Source organism: Podarcis liolepis (assembly GCF_965112155.1).
Source record: "Podarcis liolepis genome assembly, chromosome: 8".
Taxonomy (NCBI): Eukaryota; Metazoa; Chordata; class Lepidosauria; order Squamata; family Lacertidae; genus Podarcis; species Podarcis liolepis.
Genome location: NC_139560.1, coordinates 36,388,555 through 36,410,903, shown reverse-complemented (window position 1 = coordinate 36,410,903; position 22,349 = coordinate 36,388,555). Strand labels below are relative to the sequence as shown.

The following is a 22,349-nucleotide window of genomic DNA, read 5'->3' as shown; positions in this document are numbered from 1 at the left end:
ACTGCAATGCCATCTCAGACACTACTGCACTGGGAATTTCCCACTTCTTTATGCAGGGTGCTTCTGACCATTCAGCCTTTTGTTATCGTCCACGTAAAAAGCTTTAGGAATTTTGACTGTGTGAATTAATGCAAAAACTGAATTGGATTTATACCCAGCTCTTGCTCGCTAGGTAGAGTCAGCTTCTTCTAATTGGTTTGACTAAGACCACAGCCCTATTTATTTCCAAGTCTTCCCTTGAACCCTTCTGTGTGCTTAACAACCTGCAATTTCATCATAGCCTCTGATGACATTTGGAGTTTGGCTCTTTGCTGTGCTTCCTGCTTCAGGTTCCTGACCAATCTCACACTCTGGACACATTAGGGCCAAAGTCAACTCAGATCTTATTTGCCTTTTCAGATGAAACTCATTGAACCTCCATTAAACTCTACCTCTTTGTTTCCAACTCTCTGCATGGCATCACCCAAATGGAAATAAAAGCGCCCATCGTCAGTGCCTGGGTCTCCTGATTCTAGACCTTCCTAGAGGGATCAGAAAAGAATGCCAGTTATTCATTTTTGTGTTTTAAAAAAGCTTTTCAGTTCCACAGCTAACAAAATGTAGCAGTGTGGATAGCTGCTATTCAGGATTTGAGCCAGCTATGCCCTTTACTAGGAAACTCTATTCCATTTCCTCAGCTTTCAATTTTTCCATCATTCCATGTCCATCAAGTTGTTTTGAGTCTCCCCACCATAAAGATTTCTTGTACTTCTGAAAACTTTAAGGATCCCCCAAGGCTGCTTATACATTAAATTGTACTGTCATTTGGGCTGCCTAAAGACCCACATGCAGACAGTAAGTCAATTACTACTACTATATAGTATACTTGTATACTTGTATTTATATAATTCTTTCTCAAAGATATATTATCTTAAAATTCCTATAATGTATTATAGTGTACACGCTTTCTGTTCCTTCAAAGGATGCATAATAAATTATCTATCACTCTCTTTTCCCCATGTCTTCTCTGCTATTGTGTGTCAACTCTACTATTTCTAATGGAGGTGGAGAGTGGCCATGGTGTGTTTCCCCCACAAATGTTCACATGATTATATGGACTTGTGAAAATGTCTCTACATGGGAACTTGCTTCAGAAGAACCATCTCAAACGTGGTTGTGTGAACTGGCTCTTAGAGGGCAGGGAGTAAGTTGCAGTGCTAAATAACTGACCTGAAGCCCCATCCTGGAAAAGAGATCTTTCTTCCAGGGGATGGATCAACATAGTAGTGATAGCAGCAGCAGTAGTAATAACAATAACCATCATCATCCTATACCACCATTCATCCAAGGATCACAGGGCAGTTTACAATATAAAAACACAAAAATGTATACCATTTTTGTAACAAAAAACCCCAAGACCCCCCACAGTTAAAAACTCCATTGATTGTTTAATTAGCCAAAGGTATGCCTTGTGCCTAAAGATAAGTAGCAAAGGCACCTGGTGCCCTGGGGAAAGCATTTTGCAACTGGAGAGTCACTGCAAAAAAGGCCCATTCTCGTGTTGCCACCTTCTGAACCTCTCGTGGAAAAAGGGTCTAAGATGGTGATCACAGGATCTGGGTCAGTTCATATGGGGAAAGGAGGTTTTCACGACCCTCTAATATTAAATAGTACAATTTTGACCCTTCACATATAATTTCCTCCATTTATTGTGCTTTCCAAAAGAAGGAGAACCTAATGTAAATATTACTTTTAAATAGGGAATGCTTTCTGCAATCTTGTTCTCTGCCTTCAGGATGAAGCCATAATGCACTTTAGCAAAGCCGTCATTAGGAGCCAGGCTCAAAACCTGTGAAAAAGCAAAACAAAAAATAATTAGGGCTTTACCTCTGCAGTGATTTTGAATTGTTTACAGAGACATAGCTATATATTAGTTCTTGGCTCAAAATAAGGATTTATTTCCATTAGTAGTCCACAAGCAGACCACTGGCTAAGGGTTTTGACTATGCATTATTGAACATGTATGTCTAATTGGAATTGTCCCTGCCTTTTCTCTTGCCTGCAAGGTCATGCAGCAGACTTCTTGGATTAATTCAGCACAGTCATATAGGCTGGAATTACATATTGTGTGTCACATGGAGATGCTTCAAAATTGCATTAAAAAAAATTATTAGAGTTTGGAAAAAGGAACACAAATATTATTTATTATATTTTTTATCAACATTAAAATGTTAATCTAAATAAAACCAAAAACTAAAAAGAAAAGAGAAAGAGAAAAGGAGATAGAGAAGGGATAAATTAGGAGACAGGAGAAGAGAAAGATGAAATAATGAAGGAAAGAAAGAAATAAGAAAATAAGGAACATACCCTGTGATGTGATTTTATCAAGTCATGAGACTTCATGTCTCACTCCATATTATTGGCTCCCATTGCTAAAGGCAGGGAAACTCACAACTTGGTGATATCACGATATAGACTGAATCAGGCTTCCCCAATTTGGTGCCCCCCCTTGATATTTTGGACTAGAACTCCCATCAGTCCCAGACAACATGGTCAATAGCCAAGGCGGATGGGAGTTGTAGTTAAAAAAAAAATGTGGCGGGCACCTGCTGGGTTAAGTGAGTCTAAATGTTATGAAACAGAGGGGGAGAACTCAAACAGGAGGGGAGCCCTTTTTAGCAATACTTCCATGCTGCATGTAAGGTGCCGTTCCATCCTCAGCCATGGACGAGAAGCTGTGCTGATATTCATGGTATGGCCTTCATTTTTAAACAACATACCAAACATCAGCTTTGACATTTGCACAATGGATTTTTATGAAAAGAATGTTTAATTAGTACAGTGGTACCTCAGGTTACATATGCTTCAGGTTACAGACTCCGTTAACCCAGAAATAGTACCTCGGGTTAAGAACTTTGCTTCAAGATGAGAACAGAAATCGTGCGGCGGCGCAGCAGCAGCAGCAGGAGGCCCCATTAGCTAAAGTGGTGCTTCAGGTTAAGAACAGTTTAAGGTTAAGAACGGACCTCCGGAACGAATTAAGTACTTAACCTGAGGTACCACTGTACACAGAACTGTGGGAGCAGAGAAGGAAGGGAATTCTTCCTGCTACTGTGTCTCCTTCAGCCATTTAACTATAATTAATGCAGAGTTCAGGACTGACCTCAAAACACTCGTCTATCTGTGGCACAAATTGGGAGACAGAGCGTTTGCCTTCAAATTTCTTGAACTAGAGAAATCCCTTGAAGAAAGTTAAACTAAGATCTATTGCGCTTTGAAAACAAAAGCAGCTTTGATTTTTTACAAAGCCTATATTTAATGTATTGTGTCTCAGTGCCAGACTACTAGATTCAAAGGGGAAATAGCTAATCGGAGAAAAATGAAATGCTATCACTTTCTTGACACTGCCTTCAAGCTGTGATACAATGGAAGATCTTAAAAAAATTGTTCGCCAAGAATGGACAAGTTTCCCATCGGGTTGAATTCCAACTATAGGAATAAAATTCTTTGATTCAAAGTTCACGGTTTAGGTTCATTGCTGAAGGTGTGTGTGGCAGGAGAAATAGGAAAAAAGATTCAACATGACCAAACTGCTGAAAACAGAATTTAGGTCAACCGTGAACACAGAGATTTCCTAGAAGTTATTCCTACTGCTGACCCACAACTTCTCATTCTAGTGCTACCCTTTTGCCAACAGAAGGGAGGTGAAGAGAGGGTGCAGGGATTTTCTGATTCTCGTTGGGCATCAGCAGACGGTGCTTCATGGGTCTTCAACCACATTGCAATGCCTCTAGTCAGATTTCAAGACTCTATTCATAACAGCAGTGGAGAACCTGAGGTCCTTCAGAGGTTGTTTGGTGCCAAGACCCATCAGCCCCAATCAGCATGGCAAAGAAAATGACAGGAGTTGTAGTGAACAACATCCAAAGCACCACACATTCCTCATCCCTATTTTATAGGGTACAGAACTAGCTACTTTATACTTTATATTTAAACTTGAAATGAGTTATGATACTCCGCCTGGAATACCTAACTTTGTTTCTTCATCAGTCCATTTCACATGTATTCTTTAACTTTTAAAATGTAACATCTTTCAGCATTTTGTAAATGAGATATGCTTTTAAATTGATGTACAACTGCAGCTGGCTGGAATTATGTACATGACTGCTTCAGGAAGCAATGCCCTCACTTTCAATGAGGTTCAGTTGCCTTCAGTGGCATTATCATACAGTCAGATTTGAATGTCTACCAATAACAACAACAACAACAACAACAACAATTATTATTATTTATTATTTATACCTTGCCCATCTGGCTGAGTTTCCCCAGCCACTCTGGGCGGCTCCCATTCGAGTGTTAAAAACAATACAGCATTAAATATTAAAAACTTCCCTAAACAGGGCTGCCTTCAGATGTCTTTTAAAGATAGGATAGCTGCTTATTTCCTTCACATATGAAGGGAGGGTGTTCCACAGGGTGGGTGCCGCTACCGAGAAGGCCCTCTGCCTGGTTCCCTGTAACCTCACTTCTCGCAATGAGGGAACTGCCAGAAGGCCCTCAGCGCTGGATCTCAGTGTCCGGGCTGAACAATGGGGGTGGAAACGCTCCTTCAGTATACAAGACTGAGGCCATTTAGGGCTTTAAAGGTCAGCACCAACACTCTGAATTGTGCTCGGAAACATACTGGGAGCCAATGCAGATCTCTCAGGACCGGTGTTATGTGTCCCGGCGGCCACTCCCAGAAACCAGGCTAGCTGCCGCATTCTAGATTAATTGCAGTTTCTGGGTCACCTTCAAAGGTAGCACATTGCAGAAGTCCAAGCAGGACCTAGAGTCATGGTACAATCCTGTTCACATGCTTTTTAGTAGGCCAAGTTTTCCCATGCGAAGGAATGAAGAGTTAGAAGAGGAAAAGGCAAGTATCTTGTAGTTTGAACAAGAAGCTACACAACAGGGAAACCACACATAGCCTATGCACACTTTAGCGCAACCGTAAGAGGAAACATTTGCAGTGTTTGGACTGGTCAAAATGAGGGTACCATGGCCTAAAAGGCAGGGGTGGCTACCCTTTTTCAGCTGAAGGGCTACCCTGATAGTCAACTAATCCAAGGACTGCCTGCCTGTGGTAGGTGTTGCCAACACATATTTATCACACATGCACCACATACAAAACACACACACTCTGCACACACACTCATCCTCACCACAGGGCTTTGAAATTTCATCACTAGGCCGGGCAGGGAAGTTTAAACCACTCTCCTCAGCTCATCCCTGTCATGGGCAGTATTGGGCATCACAGTATTGGGCAGCATGAAGAGGTTTAACCCTTTCCTCTCAGCCCAGGACTGTGATGTACAGATTTTGCCACTGCAGCCCTGGGTAATGAAGAGAAGTTCAGGCCCAACTGGCACAATGGAAAAGAAAGCCCCCATCTGCATAATTTGCAAAGTCATACTCCCTCTTGCCAGGAATCGTTACTATGAGGAAACAGCACAGAATGCTCCTTCCTGGTTCCTGTCTGGTAAGACCACCCAGCAATGGAGCCTTTGCAGAGGGAGATGTGTCTGATTTTGCTGTGGGATGGCGGGGCTGCGGCAATCACCTTTCAGCCCACTGGTTCACCACCTATGCTATAAAGAGACAGATGCATACTTTTATTGTTTTCAAAATTGTAATGTTCTTAAGCCTTGATCAACCTGTGGTACTTTAAAAAAAAAGTTTACATATTCTTAATAGAAGCTCACCTCCTCATAAACCCTCTTGGCATTGCTGTTGTCGCCAATCAAAAGGTAACCCACTCCTAGATTGTTCTTGAATGAAGTATCATTGGGAAACAGGCTAACAAGTTTTTGCAGTGTAACCAAGGAGCCTCTCATGCGACCTAATTGAATTGGACAAAAAACAACAACAACAGCTTGGTTACAAGTAGGAGTAGTCTGGGATATAGCAGAGGAGGTAGCCAATCTAGTGCCATCCAGATGTGGTTGGACTCCCATCATCTCTGCCTATTGGCCATCCTGACTGAGGTTGATGGGAGTCCAGCCACATCTGGAGAGCATCATGTTGCTCATGCCTGCAATACAGTATGTTCAGCTGTTAAATGGGCTCAAGTGATTAAATATATAAAAAGTGTACATTACTAAAGACCGATAACACAAAATGTAAATATGCACGTAAAAATATATGAGTATTTTTCCCACTGATCTCTTTTACTACTAATTTTAACAGTTATGCCTTAGGAAAGCAAGCTGGTGGGTTGTATCAGTCAGTCTTATGGAGACCTCTTGTGGACAACTGTGGCATTCCTCATATCACAGCTTTCATTGGACAGTGGTAATAAGGGGGTTCACAGCGTGGATAGATATGCCAGCAATTAATCTCCAGTTCTTTAAAGTGCACGTTTAAAGTTGCTGCTATTTTTCAACTACATTAATTAAGGGTATAAATAAACTGCAATTAATTCAAGTGGGGGGGGGGATGTTCAGACTTCCTGGCTCACAGGAAGACAGTTGCTCACAATATTTGCTTAACATTTGTCCTTTCCTTGAATCTGGGAGACACCTGTTTCTATCTACTTCTGTTCATTTCAAGTCATGCCTGTTATTTAATGCCACTGGAAAGAGACCAACAGTTTAAAACACAAATGCAGTGATGTACACAGGGTTTTGGGTTTTTTTGTACAAGCATATCTGTGGTCTGTACAATATGATTTGACTCTGTGAAGCTGTATACAGTGGTACCTCGGGTTACATACGTTTCAGGTTACAGACTCCGCTAACCCAGAAATAGTGCTTCAGGTTAAGAACTTTGCTTCAGGATGAGAACAGAAATCGTGCTCCGGCGGCACAGAATCAGTGGGAAGCCCCATTAGCTAAAGTGGTGCTTCAGGTTAAGAACAGTTTAAGGTTAAGAACGGACCTCCAGAATGAATTAAGTACTTAACCTGAGGTACCACTGTAGAGGTAACACAGCTGTATACTGTTGAATATGCATTATCAAATACTGGCAACCCCCACCCCCACCCCTATCAGGATATTAAAACCAAGTATCAATGTCAAATCCAGATAGAAATCATTTGGAAGAATATTCAAGCAACTGAGCAGTATCTGTAGAAAAAATGATGTTAAAATTCACAAGGAGGATTTTTTGAGACCAAATAGGTTTCAGTTGCAGTAAACAAAACTTGTCTCCTTCAAAATCTTCTTGACATTATATGATATACATCTCTAGTGTGTACTTACCCTTTAAGCTACATTGCACAAACAGTTCTTTTGTTGTTTATCGTTCATGTAACTTTACAAACATATGCTGTATGTATCATCCATTTAATAAAACAACAAAGTCTTTAAAAAACCCCTGGGCATTTTTGAACATTTGACCTGCAGTAAGTACAGATTTAAGATCCTTACCAAGAAATTGTTGCCGATCTGCCCTTCTTTTCAATGTGAGTTTTACCAGATCATCAGGGACATTTGGTAGACTAGCAACTTCACCATAGGTACTGATGGATCGCTGTAGTATTTCATTGCTTCTCGCTTTCTCTGCCAAGTCATCCTCACTCTGTGTGTGACCATAAATCATTCATCAGTGCCCAAGTCACCACTTAACTTTTTTGTTTGTTAAAAACATGTTTTTACTCAATTGGTAGTTGTTTGAGATTGGTAAATGTCATTGGGAAAAGGAGACAAACTGCTTTCATTTTAAAGAAGAAGAAGAATTCCTGATTGTACAAATGGACAAACACCTTCAAGAATTTTGGTGGCTACATACACCAAAATGTGCAGCAAGGAAAATGGAAAAAAGGTATTTTAATAGCTGGCGAACAGCCTCTACATAGCCAACCACAACACTGACTTGAAAAAACAAACAGGTATTTTGTTTCCGTGCTCATCTTTTGAAATGCCTGCAGCTTTGTTCTGTTTTATTCTGGAATTCATTCACCAAATCATGAGTATTTGTTCAAAGGTAGTTATAAATCTATTTTCACTTCAGAATGACTTTGCTGAATGTAAAGTTGTAATAGAAAGTTGTTTTAACAAAGGGTTAATATGGTGAACTTTGCTGGCTTTTCTGGCTTTGGCTTATTTATTTATTTATTTTAAGATGGCTGTCAATTGAAGAACTGACACAGTTAAGACCTTCATATTTCCATCGTGTAATGTCAAGCAAGCTGATTATAGTGTTGTGCAAGTTATTTTAAGGCTACAAAATATGGGGTATAAGCACAAATCACTGGGAATGCCATTGCTTAATTGTATGTAACACAAGAAGCTGAGAGACATCCAAAGGAGAAAAGACAGGAGCTACCAAGCCTCTTCTATTCATGAAAGGAAGTGTCACCTGCTCCCTTCTTTCAGAAGAAATTGGCAGTTACAGGAGCATGAAAACAACAACCCAGTGCTAGGATTAAGGAACATTCAGTAAACCACCTGCAAGTTTCACAGCTCTGGGGGAAATGTCCTGGCCTCACTGAATAAGAGCCGCCTTTTGCAAGATCATTCACATTTCCCATTGTGTTCATCCTGGAGATGACTGGATTTATAGTCTAGGACAAATAGAGACACACACAACTAGACAATTTGTCTTTCCATACATTGCTTGCTCATTTTTTACCTGCGCTTTTCCATATCTTGCCCGTGGGCTTTGGGGATACTTGTTGACTAATGCTTCAAATGCCTTCAAAGCTTCCTCAGCTTTTCCCTAAAGAAAGCCATTGTTATCTGAAGTAATTTGCAAAATATCATGCGTAGGAAAAATATTAGCATTCATTATTATTTACATTTCCAATAAAAATGCTGAGAAGTCACCAGCTAACAAAGCGGCTAAAAATAATTCGGTCATTTATAAAACTTTTTTTGTGGGAAAAGGAAGTAGGCACACAACACTTACAGTGACAGCTAGGGAAGCTATCTGTTATAGTTTGGTAATGTATAATACACCTTTTAAATAAACACAGTGTATGAGGTCGGGATTGTTGTTGCTTAAATAAAAATAAAATATTAACATTATTAAATGATTGTGGAAGGGAATGGCAGGGGAATCTAAAATATCAGCACTAGAGTGGGTTGATGACCACAGGCAGTGGATTTTGAGTGTCATGGAAGAGCAACAAGTTATTATATTTTTGTACCCAGGGAAAAGTGCTTGTGGGATTTTATGTCTTAGATGCTAAAATAAACCAGCTAGGTTTGGGCTCAGGGTGGGGTAGGGGGGGGGAGAGAGGAAACAGAAGAGAGGGAGAGGGAGAAGGTGGTATTTACTGCTCTTTCTCAGGGAGGGAAACATCTGGGGCCATCCCTGAAATTTCCCTTTTTGTTATGAAATGCCTTAAAGTGAACATCTTGAGGGGGAGAAATGAAAGCATATTGGGGGCTATTAAAACACATAAGAAAAAAATTGATTGAATATGATGGGTGGTATTCATTTGAGTTTTACTCAGAGTAATCCTACTGAAATTAAATACACAATTTAAGGCATCAAAGTGAAATTATTTAGGTACCTTCTTATGGGCTATTTCACAGCTGTGAAATCCTTGAAAGCATCGGTTATGAAGAGGTATGCAAATATGAGAAAAATATATAGATTTTAAAACTCAAGGCTGCCATCACATCTGGAAGAACTGCAAGTTTTACTTTATTGGGCTGGCCTACTTCCCAGGTTCAGTTGCATAAAATGTCACAGGAAGCAACCATACACTGAATCAGACCATTATTCCACCAAGCTCAGTTTTGTCTACACTGACTGACAGCAGTTCTCCAGGATTTCAGACAAGTCTTTTCCTAGCCTTACCTGGAGTTGCTGAGGACTGAACCTGGGACCTTCTGCATTCAAAGCAGATGCTCTACCACTGAGCTACAGTCTATACATTTTAAAAGTACTGAATCGCTGTCTTTGTCCATCCATCCCTTACAACAGACATAAGCCTATACTGTGATTCACTAGCATTGCCAATAGATGGGTTCACAACCATTTGCAGTGTTTATCAGCACCTTCTAAGGTTCTCTATGTCTAGAATTTTATGCATGGTGCTACTGCCCATCTTTATGTTCTCTCCAGCAACAGCCAATTTAAGCTCAGTTGAATTTCATTGTTACCTTTTTGCGCAGCTTCTCTGCAGCATCAAGTTCAGCTTTAATCTGTTTATCAAATTTATTGAGCAATTTTGGTTTCTTTTTCTTCACTAGAAAAAAAAGAGATTAAAAAGAAATGCAGAATTCTTCCCAGAATTCAGAATTGACTATTTGTGAACTTCTTTAACACCTTAATGCATGCTGAAGGATATCTAACAATATGGAGCAAAACTAGTGTTTTTGTATTTACACAGTTACAATAATACTATGACCAGTACAAATTCAAATTTTTGAATTTCCAAAAATAAAGGCGGGGGGGGGGAGGAGAAAAAAGAATGAAAAGAAGAAAAGAACACAAGAGAAAGATCAACTTACATCAAAAAATCTTACAATTCCACATATTGGGATTACCCTCTTGACTTCCCCCCCATCCCAACCATGAGTCCTCTTAATTCTATTTTAACTGCATATTGACATTTCTCCAATTATTCCATCTTCCTAAGTTATCCATACTCTCTATTTCATTTAGTGTATTTAGAATCCTGCTAATGCTTTGATCTGTTTGCATTACTTTTGTATATACATTATAAACATTTCCTTTTCTTTTTAAAATTTCTTGTCTTCCAGTCCAAATTGTTAAGAATGCAAGAACATAGTTAGAGCCTACTGACTCAGGACAATGGTCCATGTAGTCAGCATTCTGCTTTCTTAGTGGCCAACCAGATGCTGGTGGGAAACCAGCAAACAAGATCTGGGCACAAGAGCCATCTCCCCTCCTGTGGTTTTTGGTAACTGGTATTACTGCCTCCAACTGTGGAAGCAGAATATAGCCAACATGGCTAGTAGTCATTGATAGCCTTCTCCTCCATGAATTTGCCTAAAGTCATCTAAGATGGTGGCTATCCCTGCTTCCTGCAGGTTGCAGTAGCATCTGGCCAGCACCCAAAAAGGCAACGGTGCCCTCATCGCAGCCCAGAGTAGTTACAAACTATCTGAAAGATCACAACTGTCTCTGAAGCCATTGCTAGTCATTGAGCTATTCAAAGTCATTCAGCCACTGGGTTTGTCAGCAACTCCATTTCCCTGTATCGGTGCAGGAGGAAGGGGTAACAGGATAGTAGGATTAAGGATCAATTAACAAAGAACCTCTATACCTGATTTTAAAGCAGGAATTGGGAACCTTGGGAACCCACCCTCACAGATGCTGTTAGATTCCAACTCTCACCACCTTCATCCAGCATGGCCAATGGTCAGGAATGACAGGAGTTGCAGTTCAACAACATCTGGAGCACAATGGGTTCCTTATCCCTGTTTTAAAGGATTTGGCTAAATATATGAACATCATAGGCTTATGGTTATTACCACAATATGACAAATGATCAGCATAAGGAACAAATGTGCAGAACAGGCCATTAGAATCATTTAATCTTATTTTCCAAGACCTGGAAGGCATGCTTTCATGGACTCTTTCCAAGAACACCCATATGCTTCAGGACACTGTGTCGGCAGTCCACCATATGGTATCATGTTCCTGAACTATCCAAGTAAATGAAAGGCCCCTGCTTCTGCTAGTGCTGTATAATAGGGACACAAAATGTAGCAAGGTGTATAATGTGAGTGGTCATTATGATGTTGGAAGGTGTTCAGTAGGGCCAGTTCTGGCGTGACTTCTAATACTTGTTTAGTTATCTTGCATATCTCTTGTAGGACTGCTGTCCAGAAGGTTGGATTTTAAGGCATTCCCACCACATGTGGAGGCATGTGCCTGTGGAGGTGCAACCTCTCCAACATCTTGGTGAGGTTCCTGGGCGGATCAGCACCAGTTTCCATGGTGTTAAGTACCACCTGGAGGTGAGTTTCAGAGTGAAACTTTCTTTGGGCTGATATGGACTTAAAGGGAGGTTTAGACCACATTCTAGTCCAATGTGTGGGGTTAATTTCATAGCCTATGTCATCCTCCCATTGTTCTTTGATTGCATCAAGGGGGTTTGTGGGATTTTGGAGCAGTATTTTGTATATTGTGGATTCCATCTCTTTGCTGTGTCCCTCACCTGTCAGGAGAAGGTTTTCGAAGGTGGTCAAGGGCCTAGTGGCTGCTGATTTGAATTAAACACAATGCTTTGGGTCCTAACTTAAGGAAGATGGTGAATATGTCACTTGCTACTCAAAGGTCTCCAAGCAAACAGTCTCCAAAAGAAACTTCCAAAACTTGTGCAATAGAATAATTGAACATTTTCTCTGTTCCATGCACCAAGGCAAAAACTAAACATTCACATTATCTTACCTTTTTCTTTTTGCTGAGTTTCTTTTTCACTTTGTCCTGGAATATGTAAAGAAAAAAGAAAAAAGTTTTGTATCATCACCGCAGTGCTATTTTTAAAATGCATACAACTGGAATAATACCCACAAAATAATGGGTATATCTTAATTTTGCAACATTGTCAGGTTTTTTAATCTATCAATGTCCTAATATAATATAATATAATATAATATAATATAATATAATATAATATAATAATATAATATAATATAATTTATTATATGCAGAGAGTTAAGAATAATTGTTTCGGTTGTGGCGGAAAAGGTAAGGACTAAAGATCATATCTATTCATTCTCAATCCACTTCATTCAAATGAATGGAAGTTTTTGCCCTGTCTAATGGAAGTTAGACTCTTAACTTAATAAACCAATTATATTTTTCATCTTCCTGCATTTCAGATTAACATAACTAGTTCTCTCTTGAATATACTGGTAATTTATGTATAGAACTTTCAGACTTCTATATATAGACAACAGTGTGGTGGTGGTTTAATTCAGTTTACCCAACATTTCAGCTCCCTTTACACTATGCCTTACACCTGGTTTATGCATGCCAACCTTCTCTAGCCTTATACCTTCCCAGGTGTCTTTGAACTACAATTAACCAGTATGGCCAATGGTCCAAGATGGAAGTGGTACTACCAACATGGAAGGCGGACATCAGGTTGGGGAAGACTAATAGGTGCCAGTCTCCTCCACCCCAGTGTGATTGCTTCTGGTAGAATGTTGGGCAATTGATGTGCGCAATACTTGGTCAAGTTCATGTGCAGTCTCCAACTGTATGAACTGCCATGATCTGAGCTATCATATGTGATTTGAGCACCAGTGGGAACTCCCTTCCTGATGCTAATAATAGCTTCTATGGAGTGATTTTCTTCAGGATCATAGTGAGGATTAAACTCCAGCACCGTATCCATTGCAGTTCAAATCCTGAGCAAGTGGTCCTAAAAGTTGTTATTTAGAGTTTTTTTTAAATATATATGCAAAATTAAGGTCAGGTGTATCTTAGAGTACTCCAATCCTGTCAGGACTCAATAACCTTTTTATGTTCAAGACAAATATGTAATGTGTTATTTCCCAACTACCTTTAGCCTATTAATTAATTTGCATTATATGGCATGTGTGACAAAAGAATCTTAGTCCCACCCCCCACCCCCATACATTTTGGGACTTTGCCTCTTTTTTGCTTTGAGTTTTGGTGCTAACCGCTTTTCAGTTCCATTGTAACATCTAGCATCCTGTGAAGCAAATTCAGTAGGTTAGTCACATTCATTTGCTGCAATAAAAACAGGGAGCCTTGTGGTACCTTAAAAACTAACATATTTACTATGTCATAATATAGATTTTAGTCTTTAAGATGCCAAAAGACTCTGTGTTGCTCATGTGAAGTAAGTTCCTCTGGTTATGTTAAATTATCTGTTTCAGTTCTATCCATAGTATAACACAGGGATGTGGTGGAAGTAATATAACCAGCACCATGGTGCCTTAAAAGATTTCATGATGGCTCATGAATCAGATCTAGTTTTCCTCTCCTCCTGGCTCACTACAGTGGTACATCGGGTTAAGTACTTAATTCGTTCCGGAGGGCCGTTCTTAACCTGAAACTGTTCTTAACCTGAAGCATCACTTTAGCTAATGGGGCCTCCTGCTGCCGCCATGCTGCCGGAGCGCAATTTCTGTTCTCATCCTGAAGCAAAGTTCTTAACCTGAGGTACTATTTCTGGGTTAGCAGAGTCTGCAACCTGAAACGTATGTAACTTGAAGCACATGTAACCCAAGGTACCACTTTATAAACCTCCCAATCACTAAAGCATTTAGGAACATCTAGGAACAGTTATTGGTACAAGCTGCTGTATTGAAACAAAATCCACCATCAGCTCCAGATATTGCCTTAGCACATACATTGTGAACCTACAGACTAAGGAGGATACTAGCCCGCTTCTGTTTCATAGTGAAAGGGTAAGAGGTTATGATAAAACTGGTGAACACTTCAGAATAAAAAAAGATTGCAAGCATATAAACTGTAGAAGTTTATATGCAGATATAGGACGTACATGAATTCACATTAAGCTGGTTTTAACCACCAGTTCTGCATAATAAAATAACTAGTAATTTCAAATGGTATAAAGAAGACACAAAAGTGTTATTGAAGAGAGATGTTTTGTCAGCGTTTTGGAAAATAATGACTGCACCAGTGAAAAGGTTCTTTTGTACTTTATTGCAACCAATCATTACACAGAAGAAAAAGTTCATCTTTTAAAAGTCCCCATTACCTTGCCCCCATGGCACACTTGTGTAAACATGAAAATTATGTAATTATAAGCATTTTAAGAACTTGATCACAGCATAATAATTTTCTCACTCCAGCAGTCTAAAAATATATTGTCGCTATTGTACAAAAACACAATCCTATTTTTCTTGCATGTTCTTAAAAATATGGCTTTATAAAAAATTATTGCTCTTCCACTTAGAAATATGCAATTTTTCATTCAATGAAGAATAACACTTTCATTTTATTTATTACTTAAATTTATATACCACCCTTCCTCCCCGAGGAGTCCAGGGTGGCAAACACATCAATGATAAAACAATACTTTGCCTCAATCGGTATTAACAGAACTAGAGGACTATTGCTTCTTGAAAAGTATGAATGGCATGATCCTTCCTGTACAGTCTCCCATTCCCTGCATTGGCCTGGTGTAATGCCTGTGGGTGCACAGCTTGTGGTGGTGAGAACAAGGCTCTGTTATATTTTATGGGAATCTTTCATGCACAGAAGCAGTACCCATGTGCGAAGGGAATATGCTCACAGAAATCTAGGATATATGCTACATACAAACTATGTAGACCTCTCAATATATTGGATTCCAACCCAAGAAAAATGCATCACATTTCTCCTTACTCATGTTTCTACATTAAAATAATAATAATCTAATTATCTCCAAGTGCTGGCTACAGTTCACAAGTCAAAGATTCCACAATAATCCTACTGAATTCCTATTGACTTCAATGCTACTTAGTGTTTCCTACTGATATCTCAGATTAAACTGAGATTATCTTTCTCAGAGCATTAAAATGAGAACTATTCCTGAGCCAAAAAAGGATAAAATAATTAAAGTAATGTGGATCTATTGTAATGCAACAGCACCATGCAATAGTTATCGATAGCCCTAACTTTAAAAAAAAAAGTTTACCTTCATTTGTGAGCAAAATAAGGATTTTATTAATAAATACTGATTTATATTTATAATAAGCAATTTTTGGTAAAGAATATTTGTTGAAATCAATCATATTCTGACTCATTAGATAGACTCATCAGATAACTACAACCCTTGCCTCACAATAATCCCATTTATTTCAGAGGGGCTACTGTTGATTAAGCAGTTGTGGGAATACAGTTTAGGTACTTATGCCGATATAACTGCTGACAAACAGTGCATTACAATGGCAGGTCTAAGGGCAAATGGGGAAAAAAAATACAATTAACCCCAAGTGGATTTTCAATGTAAGCTCTGCAAACTTCCAGACTGCTATGGAATTCTTCAGTGTTCATCAGAAGTGGTGGTTACAACAAGAACGTTTGTGTGTAGTGTAATTATTTAAGTAATTCTGTAGATATGTTCATCATTAAGGTGTTTGCTACACCTGAACATAGATTAAAGTGAGCTGAGCTCAGCTAGAATAATTACTAACCAACAAGTATACGTCCAAGCCAAAATTTCACAGCTCTATTTTAGTAGTGTTTGCCATAAAAGAATGTAAATATATCACAATGCTATTTGATCACATTTTAAAACTTTGCTAACTAAGATTGCTTCCAAATTTTAATGTATCCACAGATATATATATATTAAAATCTTAAATCATTTGTTGCTACATTATAAATAGCATATTACAATTATGTGAACGACACATGTAAAATTCAGATACTACAACCTCTTGGTCACTAATAAGGGAGAAAATAAAAAAATGTATATTAAAAGCTACAAAATGTTAAAAATGTATATTGGGGTTCTAAATATATGCTAAAGCTATACTAAAATGTGAACTGAGTGCTACACATTTTCAGAGAGTTTCACAAGTGATGCATAAATAGGTGTGGTTTTTTGCATCTACAAATTGAATGAAAAGTCTGCATTGACCAGAATATATATTCATTTTAAAAATAGTGTTCTATTTCTGGCTAATACCATATTAACAACATCTACATGAGATGCAACTCAAATGGGAAAGTCTCCTAGCATCACTTGTGAAACACCTTTAGTGTTTCTCCCTCCACCACAAGTTTCTCAACTGCTTAGTTAATTACGGCATAAAGTCTATAACAAACATCTGTTCCCATTGTGTAGAGAATGGTTTAGGCTGGTCCTCCTGCTGTAGGGACAGTCTTTTTGAAGCTTTAAGTATCTGAAAAAATAAGGGGAGATCTAAATTAGAGGACCAACCATGATACAAATTATTTTTAAAAATATTCTTTATTACTAATATGCAACTTTGTAGCAAAGGAATTTGGTTGTACCTTTTATTAAAACTGTATTAGTTTTAGACACAAAGTTGCTATCTATAGGCACAGGGCAAGAGGGCAAGCAACAGCAGACCTTGAGGGACAGCCTTTTTGAGCAAGAAAACAAAAATATCTTCCCCCACTACACACATACGCACACATGCACACCATATACGAGGATGTACCTAGGGGATGGCCAGATTGGCCCCTGCCAAAGGTGCAGGTCCAAGGAAGCGCAGAAATCATACCTCTCCACTCTGGCTCAGAGTGGTTAGGAGTCTGCCCACTCTCCTTGCCAAGGGTACAAGGGAGCCTAGGTACGCCTCTGACCATACATGCATATTCTGAGAAAAATGCATTACTATAATGAAAACATACTTGTAGAGTAAGAACTCTCTACAATGAGGGTTCGGCCATTCAGTGTTAAGGATGGAAGGGCAGATTTGCTTACACCCCAACACTCTACAATTGCAGTATTTTACTTCTCTGCCTTGCAAGAAGGGTAACTGGCAACCATTCACTTATATGGGAAAAAGCGAAGACATAATATGGAGATAACCCCAGGGTGGAGGCTAAACCAAACGTTATCTGTCTGCATAGCTCTTCACCTACATGGTTCCATCCTGGGTTGTTATACGTATGTATTTGGAACAGGGCAAAGGAAAATTTATGCTGATGCATCTGATATAACATCCTGTGCAATTCTGTGGGATCAATTGCCGTTATTGCACATTGGGTGGGCCAAACACACACACAGTTGTGGCCTGTTTCACTGATTAGACGCAACAGTATGGATAAAGAAAAGGCACTGAATTTGAAGGCAGCGCTAGCCACTTATAACAAAATGGGAGCTACAGTGTGCTTAGTAAATGCCGCTCGCATACGAACAGGTGCTGCTTGCCCCAATTAAATGGTCATCTGACTTGCTGTGCCTATAGAACTGCTACTTCACATGCTGCAGGAGAGTGCCATGACCACCACACCCAATATAAATTTAACTGGATGAATCTCTATTCTGTTAATGTTGCCCTTATCTTCGCCATCACAATCTTAGCCTTATGTTTGACTCCATCAACTATCCAGTTGCCAAAGTCTTTTTATTTTCAAGATGCATTCTCTGCTGCTTACACATTCATAACTTTGCTGCAATCACAATTTTTTGTACTCTCTCACTTTCTGTTAGATATTTCAAACTTGTCCTCTTCATATTCTCCTTCCATTTCTACCTTCCTACCAGAAACAACCTTTCCTTCTCTATTGCTTCTCTCTCCTTTTCAACTCTCTTCTCAACAGCCAAGCCTTTATTTCCAATCCATTCTTGATTCACTTTAAGCTCATCCACGGGCATACAAAGGATCCCCCCCCCGAGGCAGCAGCAAAGCAAATACTCCAAACAAATGTAACTAGTATGAGAGAACAGGTCTACAATTTCTAGAAGACCTAGGCCTGCATCTGATGAACTTATATTCCATATATTCCATCTGTTGCTTCTGATGGGTAGACCTGGCATCCCAAACACCTTTTGATGACCACTCAAACCAACAATTATTTCCCTGGCTCAACTAACCCCCATCAAGCCTTAATATTCTCTCTCTCTCTCTCTCTCTCTCTCTCTCTCTCTCTCACACACACACACACACACACACAAACACCAGCACGTCAGAGTAACGACAAAGGTCTATATTTCAGGGTTGTTATAAAGTACTATAACTCCCCATACTTTTCAGCATATTGATATAAACACTGGATTACATGGTGCATACACTCAGCCACAGTGTTCTGCGTCCCCTCCCCCGGCTTGCAGTAAGGATAAAATAACGATAGGTTTTAGCTGCATTAAGATTTCTTATTTAATGCTGACAAATGGGAAGGGGCACTTTTTGGGTATTAAATAAAACCTGAGTTAGAAAGATCACGAACTCCTCTTTGTTGCTATCTTTTCTTTTTTGAGTTGACTCCCCAAACTCAGCTACACTAAAATCCTGGATACATGAATGGCTCTCTATGAAGCAGCAATCATTTTTTACATCATAGGAGACCAGCATAAAAGCCTTAAAAACCAGCCAACAAGTTTCTTCACTAGACTCTAGCCCAGAGTAGTCAACGTAGTATCCTCCAGATGTTGCTGTACAATAACTACCATCATTCTCAACTATTTGGCATGCTGGCTGCAGCTGATAGGAATTGTAGTCAAACAACATATGGGGATACCATGCTGGCTCCCCCTGCTCTAGCCATATCTTTGTGTAATTGGCTAGATCTGTTTTCTTAATGCCACTCATTGCTATGATTTCATTCACTGGCAATCATGCTAGTTTACAAAACAAGGAAAACAGTGCTTACATATTTTGCCTCATATTTCTGGTTCAACAGTAGTAGCCTTCTTTTTTAGTCAATGAAAACTGGAACTCTGATGATTATGGCACTTCTGTAGACTTTCCTACTTCCCTTGCAGTCATCCATGAGTTCACCATATCTGCAAATCTAATGTTACCTGATCATCTCAACTCTATTTTGCAGCAGCAACATTTATGTCAGGGAACTGACATCGGAAGGAAGGGAGGTGGAAGGGCTCACACAGGTTGGGAGAGACTCAGCAGCTGAAGAGGGAACCAGCAGGGGGAGAGGAGGTGAGCCGAGGGAGGTGGAAGGGCTCACACAGGTTGGGAGAGACTCAGCAGCTGAAGAGGGAACCAGCAGGGGGAGAGGAGGTGAGCCGAGGGGAAGTGAGCAGGAGGGATGGCTCAGAGACACTTCCAGCGAAAACAGTGGGGAGGTTTCAGGACCTCCTGTAGGGACACCCACTCCTCGCCAGAAACTGCCACGTCGTGAGTCCAGGAGACGCGTTTCCGTTAAGGAGCTTCTATGCTGGAAGCGCTTCCGCAGACAGCCACTGTCAGACTCTACGAGTGATTAGAGCAGACATGTTTGAGGAGCTCTGTCTCACACAGAGGTTTGTGGAGCCGCACAAACTCTGAGGGAGCACGATTTTACGCACAAGCAGCTAATCATCCCATCACAGCAGTCTGACAGTCTCTGTACGCTGCCTGTGCAGGAGAAAGCATCATGAGCGACCCGGCCGGAACCAGAGGAGCAGGGGCTGGAGCTGGTCCAAGCTTGGAAGAAAGATACCGAGCGTTGGAAGTCCAACTTGCGCTGCAGACGGCGAGGCTTGAGGAGAGAAGGGCTCAGGATGCAGACACGAAGGGGAGAGCCACCCAGTTCCCCAGAAAGGTACCTGGATTGGTGCAGAAGTTTGGGGGGGACCCCAAGGACTACCATGCCTTTAGGACAGAGATGCAATATGCCCTTAATGTGCAGTTTGATGAGTTCCCTGATGAGGAATCGCGAGTTGCGTTCGTGATTGGGCATCTTGAGAAGGGCGCGAGGGATTGGGTTCGACCCCTGATGGCAACGCACAATGACGTCTTAAAGGACACTATGAAATTCTTTCGTGCAATGGATATCATGTTTTCCAGCGATATTGAGGAAGGGTTGGTGCGCAGACAGTTAATGGCTTGCAAGCAGGGAACCCGATCTGTCCGTGAGTACTGGACTGAGTTTACCATGCTGGTTCACAGATTGGGGTGGGATTTATCGGCGGCACCCATTCAGATGCTATTTGAAGAAGGTCTTTCTTCGGCTGTGAAAGACGAACTGTCCCGGAGCCCCAGGGCGGTGTCTATGGATCAGCTGACCAAATCTGCGCTGACCATAGGAGCGCGCCAGGAGGCAAGAGCCTTGGAGAGGCGGGAAGGGAGAGGGGAACGTTGGAAGGAGTTCCGCATTCCAGACATTCCTGAGCCAGCTTTCCCGCCGGCAGAGCTGATGGAAATTGGAACAGCGCGCGCAGTTTCAAAACCCAGTGAGGGGGCTAAGAAGGAGGGAAAGGGCGCCCGGAAATGCTATCTCTGCCAACAGCCAGGCCACTTTGCCAGAGTCTGCCCCCAGAGGAAGGAATGGCAAGGGATGGTGGGAGCTGTTGAGGGAGGAGAGCAGGGGGAAACGGAGCAGGTAAAAGCCAACGCCTGGTTGCCACAGTCGGGGCACTGCAGCCAGGCCAAAGAGCAGTGAAAGTGCCCGTGCCAGAAGCTCCTCAACCTGCTCTAGTGATTGAAGTGTCGCTAGAGCTGCAAAATGGACACCCCTTAAAAATAAAGGCGCTGTTGGACTCAGGCAGCTCTTGCAATTTTATGAGCAAGGAGTTTGCTGCTGAACACCAGATACAGACGATCCCTTTAAGCAACCCCCTGCAGGTGACCACGATCGATGGCAGGGAGTTGTTGGGAGGAGGAGTCAGCTTGCAGACCGTCCCAATGATAATGAGGGTGGCAAGGCACACAGAACTGATAGCGTTTAATGTGGCCACCTTGGGAGGCGCTCCCATTATTTTGGGAATGAGCTGGCTAGCACTACATGATCCGCTGGTGGGCTGGCATCAAAGAGTGGTTTCCTTTGGTTCAGCACATTGCTTAGAACACTGCAAAGGGGAAAAGGGTTCAGCAGGGGCCCAAGCCTCCCTAGCAGGGACTGAAGTAATGGAGAAGGTGAAGGTACCACCCCAGTATGCAGATCTCAGCGACGTGTTCAGCGAGAAGGAAGCTGACCAACTACCCCCGCATAGGCCCTTTGATTGCCAGATCAATTTACTCCCTGGAGCACAGCTTCCTGTAGGCAAGTTGTATGCCATGTCAGACAGAGAAATGCAGGAGCTGCGAGAGTTCATTGACAAGAACCTGAAGAGAGGCTTCATCAGAGAGTCCAAAGCAGCGGGGGGTAGCCCAGTGTTTTTTGTGGATAAAAAGCACACGGACAAGCCGAGACTTGTATGCGATTTCCGGCGGTTAAATGCAGTGACAGAACCAGTCGCTTTCCCTATGCCCAGGATTGATGATATTTTGACCAGGGTGCGGAAGGGAAAGATTTTTACAAAGCTGGATCTAAGGGGGGCGTACAACCTGATACGTATAAGGAAAGGGGATGAATGGAAAACCACCATGTTCACCCCTTTGGGGGCATTTGAATATCTCGTTATGCCTTTTGGATTACAAGCAGGCTCAGCGTGCTTTCAATCGTTTATGAACCACGTACTGGGTCCTCTGCTCTACAAGAATTGCGTGGCCTTCCTAGATGATGTGTTGGTGTATTCGGAGAATGAGGAGCAACATGTGAGAGACGTCAGAGAAGTGTTGAGCAGGCTGCAAGCCAACAGGCTGTGGGTGAAACTGGAGAAGTGTCAGTTTCATACCAAGGAGGTGGAATTCCTGGGGTACCTCCTGTCAGACAAGGGATTGGCCATGGATCCCGGCAAGGTTCAGGCAGTGCTGGAATGGAAAACACCCAAAACCAAGAAGGACGTGCAGAGGTTCCTAGGGTTTGGAAACTTTTATCGTAAGTTCATCCGAAATTTCGCCCACCTGACGGCGCCCATTACGGACTGTCTCAGCAGTAAAAAGAAGTTTGTTTGGACTGCGGAG

At 41.2% G+C, this 22,349-nt stretch overlaps 1 protein-coding gene across 9 annotated transcripts in view; it reads right to left on the bottom strand.

Annotated features, from left to right (window-relative positions):
- Window positions 1-22,349, bottom strand: part of ASPH (aspartate beta-hydroxylase) — a 100,684-nt gene that overhangs the window by 18,591 nt on the left and 59,744 nt on the right. For 5 of the 9 annotated variants that reach the window (XM_083517898.1, XM_083517908.1, XM_083517910.1 and 2 more), the window contains 7 exons: window positions 12,334-12,369; window positions 10,074-10,159; window positions 8,593-8,679; window positions 7,389-7,539; window positions 5,724-5,860; window positions 1,730-1,828; window positions 432-521 (listed from right to left, as the gene is read on the bottom strand). In XM_083517898.1, coding sequence (XP_083374024.1) covers window positions 432-521; window positions 1,730-1,828; window positions 5,724-5,860; window positions 7,389-7,539; window positions 8,593-8,679; window positions 10,074-10,159; window positions 12,334-12,369 — 686 coding nt within the window. Of the gene's footprint in view, window positions 1-431; window positions 522-1,729; window positions 1,829-5,723; window positions 5,861-7,388; window positions 7,540-8,592; window positions 8,680-10,073; window positions 10,160-12,333; window positions 12,370-14,566; window positions 16,776-17,402; window positions 19,406-22,349 lie in introns of those variants that run through there. The other 4 variants (XM_083517912.1, XM_083517911.1, XM_083517913.1 and 1 more) reach the window with 2 other exon arrangements.